Source organism: Saccostrea cucullata, unplaced genomic scaffold, assembly GCF_032062105.1.
Source record: "Saccostrea cucullata isolate Sc308-1 unplaced genomic scaffold, CSIRO_AGI_Scuc_v1 ctg16365, whole genome shotgun sequence".
In the NCBI taxonomy this organism is placed as follows: domain Eukaryota; kingdom Metazoa; phylum Mollusca; class Bivalvia; order Ostreida; family Ostreidae; genus Saccostrea; species Saccostrea cuccullata.
In genome coordinates, this window is record NW_026938316.1 from 1 (window position 1) to 6,365 (window position 6,365).

The 6,365-nt window shown below is 34.5% G+C and overlaps 1 protein-coding gene across 1 annotated transcript; it reads left to right on the forward strand.

Moving 5' to 3' along the window:
• The first annotated feature begins 419 nt into the window (after positions 1–419).
• LOC134249963 (uncharacterized) lies at positions 420–5,949 on the forward strand. Its single transcript, XM_062732308.1, has 3 exons — positions 420–522; positions 1,150–2,195; positions 2,440–5,949. Exons 1-3 carry the CDS (start codon positions 420–422, stop codon positions 3,292–3,294), a joined length of 2,004 nt encoding a protein of 667 aa, XP_062588292.1. The 3' UTR covers positions 3,295–5,949.
• Positions 5,950–6,365: the final 416 nt, after the last annotated feature.

Sequence of the window (6,365 nt, forward strand, 5' to 3'; positions counted from 1 at the left end):
CTTATAATAACAGGATTACTATCTTATTAAAACAAGAAATCTAAGCTAATAGTTATACTTTAAGCATTGTCACACTTTAACACAAAATGAGTTTGAGAATATTGCTAGAAACATGAATTACTGGTGTTTTTGTGCACATGATCACAGGATAATTTGAAAGTAGCACAGAGAGAAATGTTCTTGAACATATATCAACAAAATCAGTTTTAATAAAACATAAATACACGTAAACACCTTTTTGATGATTTGCTTAAATAAATGTTCAAATAAGACATTTTTCTAAAGTAATTGTAATGTCATTGTAAACTTGTACACATTGTAAATAATGATAAATTACTGTACAGCAGTCCTGCGATATCAATATTTATAATACATTGAGGGAAATGTATGTGTTTTGTTTGCAGATACAGTGAAGTACAATGTCTTGTTTTTATTTTCAGTTGATCACCTCTATGACAGGTGGCTCCACCTTGAATCGTAGGAACACTATCTCTGTAGGAGAGGACCCCTCCATGGTCTCAGGTCAGTCTGACTATTATAGACTTCTGTGTCATAGCAGATATACTTAATTAAATATTTCTTTGTATAGACCTTACCCTCAGATCACTGAAGGTTAGCTGAACTTGAATATGCTGGGTATTATTAAGGTTCAAGAAAGACTTGTGTGTTACATGTAAAAATCATCAGACATAAAACACTCTTATATCAAGAATTTCATTTGTAAGCAAAAAAAAAAAAATAATGCAAATCACCATGTTCACCATAAACAAATTTATTTCTGTTAATGGCATATTGCCACATAATCTAATGCTTGTACATGATGAAAGCTAAAAATAATACAAACACTAAAAACCAATTAGTGTAAATGTAGGAATGACAAGCACATGCAGTAAAATTTAATTTTGAATTGAGATTTTATGTCAAAATTTGCACAGTCAGGCCTTCTTATCTCGAGCATGGTGAAACTGATAATAAAAAGAGATTGAGATGTCAGAAATAAAGTCAAGCTTATTATGGGGCTATTTGGGGAAAAAATTATCATCTCTTTTTAAAGTATTCCTTGTATTTGAGATATTGAGGGCCATGTGTAATGTGTTAGTATTGTTGGTTTTGAACACTACTTAATATTCTAATGATGCCTTGTTTCAGGAGAATCCACTTCCTCCGGATCAACAGCAGAAAAATACGATGAATGGCCAGAGTTTTCTCCTCTTGGTTCCCTTGAAAATGTTTATGAACCAATTATCCCTAAGGAGCCCCCTCCCCCTCCCCCCTCTGGACCCCAGAGTGAGGGCGATCTGACAGCTCCTCCAAGCACCACCCTGGCCGTTCCTAAGTCTCCCAGTGAGGGATATCTGGAGCCGGTCACTCACCGGTCAACAGCAGCCAATGAAACGCCAATAACCACGGTAACCACAGCAACCAATAACCAACTGACCAATCATCAGTCAGTCATGACTCAGTCAACCAATGAAATGATTGTCTCTGAGGAGGTCAAGGTGTCCATGGAAACATCAGTTCATCAGGAGGTCAGTGTGGATAACGTACAAAAGAGTTCAGTGGAGCCTGAGATCTCGACAGAGAGAGAAAGAATCCTAGCTGCACAACCAATATACGAGGAGATAAATGGTTATGGAAAAGAACCTGCTAAAGAATTGCAGAGTTCAGGGGATCTACAGAAATCTGTCAATGACAGTTTATCAAAAGAGATGCACAAGTTCATGACAGACAGTCTTACTGTTGACATGAATGAGTCGGTGATTTCATTGGACCGTGACTTCCCGCCAGCATCGCCGTCACAGACGGGAATGTCCTCAGGGTCAGAACCGTCCTCCCAATGCAGCACGCTCAGTCGACCGAAACCGTTACCAAGGAAACGATCCAAACGGGAGAGCTTGTCGCTAGAGCAGCCTTATATAGCGATGAATCGTGGGAGCGTGACGTCGGCCCTGAATGAGACTCAGCTGAGGGATATGTTGAATCAGCTCACATCAATGAATCTTCAGACACTGAGGGATATATACACCCAGTATGAGCGTATCTTTATAAAGGAGCCCATCTCTCTGGGTGTGCCCACGGCGGGCCCACTGAAATGGACAGATTTTGATATTTACGGGAAACCTGTCCATTCCTCGGAGCGATGTGTTGTGTACAATGCCAAACTCAGACTCAGCTCAACCAACTGTCAACTCATGGTAAGATGTGTGTTAATGTTGCATCTCTGTATGTGTGTTAATGTCATTGAAACTATATAGATTCTGTAAAAAAGTGATAGCCACAATTATAGGTTTCATTTGTCTTTACATTCATTTGCTAGATAGAAAAAATTGATAACCATTGGCTAACAAAGAAAATTATGAACATGCGAATTGAATAACTTGAGGACTGATTAAAACTGTAAAATGTCTGTAAAACTAAACTAGTATGATTTATTTTTAGCTACAACACACGAAGCCGGACCTGATGTCTTCCCAGCATCCCACACTCCTGAAGCCGACCGTCATTTTCTGTGATCACATCCCCTACTCCTATCTGACGGAGGACTTCATCAAAACCAATCAGCTCCTCCTCAACCTACACACCAACCAATCAAATTCCGCCAAGTGTTTTGTGGCGGTTGGACAGTTTGACATTTCTGACAGTCTCTCCAGTCACATGACCTCTATTCGCCATGGTAACAGTCAGGTGATGTGGACAGTAGAGGACATGATGGAGAATGTTCTGTTCTTCATGTTACAGATCCTCAGCGCGATCTCTCACTGTCTCGATCAAGGCTTCAGTCTCGGAGACGCTAACTTCCGGGATGTGTTTATAATCACTAGTAGCAACTGTTCCCATGGTAACATTGTGGCATTCCTTCCCCATCAGAGGTCACTGGATGGTTCCCACATTGATTCTGTGTTCTGTTTTCTGGATAAGTATCTCGCTGAAAACATGTCCAGTCGGAGTGAGTACGAGTTTGGGAAATTCGTGGGAGGAGTTCTGAAAGTGCAAAAAATGTTACAGTGTCGTAAGATCGAGATCCTGCCATTGATTCGGAGTTATGTGGAGTTTCTTCTCTGGGGACCAAGTGAGACGTCGTGGCAGGGCGGGGTGGAGCGGACCAGCAGTCTGGAGCCCAAGCTGTCCATGTGGTTAGAGAAAGAACGGGCAGCGATGGTGCATAGATTCGCCCGGGAATCGGCAGTCGAAGAGAAGAAGTATTCCATCACTGAGTTTTACAGAATGAAGTTCCTGTTAAAGTCTAGTGCTGTCAGTCTGTCTGAGTGTGTCAGGACTCATATGTCTTACTGATCTAGGTCAAGGTCAGACAAGGTCATTTAATCAGAAATATGATTTACTGTTTGATGATATTGGTCATATCTACAATTTAATGATATATGTTTGTAGTTTTTATTCTTAAATGAAAATGTGAACAAGAAGCATTGAAAATATGTCAAATTTATACCTATTAAATTCTTAATTGTTTCCCTCATGACTAGTGCTGCTTTAAGAAGAGAAATCAATTTTTTCATAAGTCACTCTTTTTTGGGTGGAGGTAGATATAGCATCTACTGAAAATATCCTTCAGTCCTTGACATAATCATGATAATACAAACTGTCTCTTAATACTGAATAATGTGTATTCCTAGGCTTATAGGAAAGATTCTTTCCTTTCTTTGGACGAGGGAGAGAGGAGTGTTGCTCTATAAGTATAGGTCTAAATGCAGACCTTATTCCTGTCCACATATTACATGCATTGTTATGCATAAAACCATTTTTTTCTTCAGGGCAAAATTGATAAAGATTTTGTTAAGTTTAATTTGTAGGTTAGATCAACAATATCAGAAATACTAAGAAAGGTTTTAATGATTTACAATATATGTATAACCATGATACTAACATGCTATTATAAGAAAAAGTTCTATTTTACCTCAAATATAACGTTAGTTACATTAAAACTATTGTGACACATACATTTAAACAATTGAAAAAAAAAAAATGATGATCATTTTTCATGTTTTTTATCAATGTTCTAGTTGAATTGTCTCTTCATGAAGATCTGAATTTTAGTTAATGATTTTTTTAAGAGTTTATGTATACATTTTAATTAAAGAGGTCAGTTTTTTTTTCACTTATTAAAAATGACTTTTGAATGCTTTATAAATATGATCATCTCCTTATATATGGAACAAGCTGTTTTGAATGAAATAAGAGTTATCTTTCTTTAGTCATCTTTATTAATCCATTTTTGTTTTTTGTTTTCATTTTCTCTCTTTGACCACTGAGCATAAAGATCAATCTTTCTGTGCAATATTATCCTGTTACTATGGTTATACTGTATGGGACATTTTTGAAAGTTTTGCAAAGATGGAACAAAGTTATTCTAATGTCCTTGTTTTTATTGAAAACCAACCCCACGGCCATTGTATTTCAGTTTTATTTAAAAGGATCAAACCTCTTGCCTGAGCTGTTTGCATTATTTTTGTATTAATACATATTTATTAAAATATATAAGTTCTTATATAGTTTTTTGTATGAGTAGATTTTGCAAAACATGGAAATAAGTGCCAATTTATTAGCATGCACAATTTTAAACCATCAGATTGTCTAATATTATCCCAAGCATTAGATATTTTTTATTCATAAAGATTTTACAGTTCACAGCTTTTTGATAATATTGTAATATGCAGAGAACATACACCATTGTTTTACTGCTTATCTTGTCTTAATTATTGTGAATCTTTTAACTTGAATTCTTCAAATAATTCAGAAGTCCTAAACAAGGTAATGGGACCACATATTTAACATCATTTATGTATCAATTTTTTTTTAATGCAGGCTTTTTACACTGTAACTGTCTTATCTGTTTTGTATCAGTTAACATGGCTAATATGTTTTATATATTAAATATATATGCTGTATGTGTGACTTTCATAAAGCTCTATGATGTGCAATATATGTATGTATGGTATACTGTATATTTATTCCTGTTTATTATGTATGTTTGAATGAATTATTAAGAAGGTTTGTACAAAATGTATATCAATTTGTATTTACATGATAAGGAAGCCACAAAGGATCCACTGAAATTATAATCAAGCAATATAATTAATGATAAATCAGAATAATTCACCAGTATCTCTAACAACATATTATAGTGCAAGAAATATGTTTCTATATATACTGTAAACCATTATTCGCTGTAAGGAATGTCAAAGATTTCTGCAACCTACTTTAACTTGCAATAATTAATTGCTTCAAACCAATCATTATTTTGAAATTATAAATACATGTACATGTAATATATAATCAGCAAAATTCCCTCCAACACCCAACAAGCTTAGAACATTTTCTTTTTTGTATTTAAAATTGCTAGGCAGCCTTTGTAAAGCAGATACCCTTTCAGTATTTCAAAAATATAACTTTGTTAATGAGGCGTTGTTTTCCTAAAGAAGTCATCAGCTTATTTTGACACACATGTATTACTTGTATTCAACTTAACAACCCTCCAGGTGTTAGGGTTTAACTGTACTAGAACCAGTGAATGTTCACTGGTTTATTCCTAGATATAATTTTATAATGCAGTAAGAGATCCTTTTCAATTAAGCTATAACTTATATACTGTTAAAGAATATCCTTGTACATTAAATTTCAGTGTTACATTTTAATGTGATAGCTTTTCTGTACCTTGTTTACAGTTGAAGAATTTCTCACTACATTTCAATGAAGTATTCTAATGTAATAACATTATATTGTAACAATGTATTCCATTACATTGTAAATTTTGTAAGATATTTCTCAGCTTGTTGTATTTTTGTTGCGAGTCCATCCATTTTATTTTTTATTTACGACAGTATTGCGGTTGTCATAGTTACTGTGATTTTTTTTTGTATATTATTATACAGAGTGAAAGGAAATATTATTTCTCTGTCTGTGAAACAGAATTGCAATAAATGGACAATTTATTCGTATCCTAACATTAAGTTTTTGTTCGGACCTCAATTCTGTTAGTAATTTTATTGTTTTCAGTTGAAAATGGATTTATTTTCAACTGTTTTGATTGTAATAAACTCTATAATCAAAGCGATAACAATTTTTCTATTTATTCTGGAGAGGGACGTTAAACAGTATACAGTCAACAAGCAATGGAATTTTTCTATCAGGGATACTAGCTGCACCCTGTTAAAAACAGACCATTTACTTTGTATTCTTGACAAGCAGAATTTCTAAAACAAAGCTAATGGCAAAAAATTTGATGAAACATGTATATCAACAATCTTATGTAAATACAGCTATATCCTTCATTTTCAAATATATATAGATAACTACTTCCAGCGTCAAACGTTTCTGTAAATACTTTTAAAAAGTGAATACATTTTTGA